At 53.1% G+C, this 292-nt stretch overlaps 1 protein-coding gene across 1 annotated transcript in view; it reads left to right on the plus strand.

Moving 5' to 3' along the window:
• Positions 1-292, plus strand: part of LOC119588390 — a gene marked incomplete in the record, with an annotated part of 8,753 nt that overhangs the window by 7,459 nt on the left and 1,002 nt on the right. Inside the window, 1 exon segment of the mRNA XM_037937071.1 lies at positions 70-238. Coding sequence (XP_037792999.1) covers positions 70-238 — 169 coding nt within the window.

The following is a 292-nucleotide window of genomic DNA, read 5'->3' on the forward strand; positions in this document are numbered from 1 at the left end:
CACACCAACCAACAACCAATGACGACACAACACATACCGCCAAATAAAATATGAAAACAAACACTCCAGGCGGGGACCTCCAACCTCGACGTCACAGCGTCCTGGAGAGTTCCTTACCTCATTGGAGTTCGAGGTCGACTTCACGCTCAGATCGACTCCTTCTCGGTCACCCTTGAGGTACGCCAGGCGACCAGCTTCAAGAGTTCGCCGGTCCTAAGGGCGCTCGACTGTCGAATAGGTGAGAGACTGAGGGGGAAGGGGTAGGGTTAGATCTTATGTATGGGGGTTGATT

This window comes from Penaeus monodon, chromosome 23, assembly GCF_015228065.2.
Source record: "Penaeus monodon isolate SGIC_2016 chromosome 23, NSTDA_Pmon_1, whole genome shotgun sequence".
In the NCBI taxonomy this organism is placed as follows: Eukaryota; Metazoa; Arthropoda; class Malacostraca; order Decapoda; family Penaeidae; genus Penaeus; species Penaeus monodon.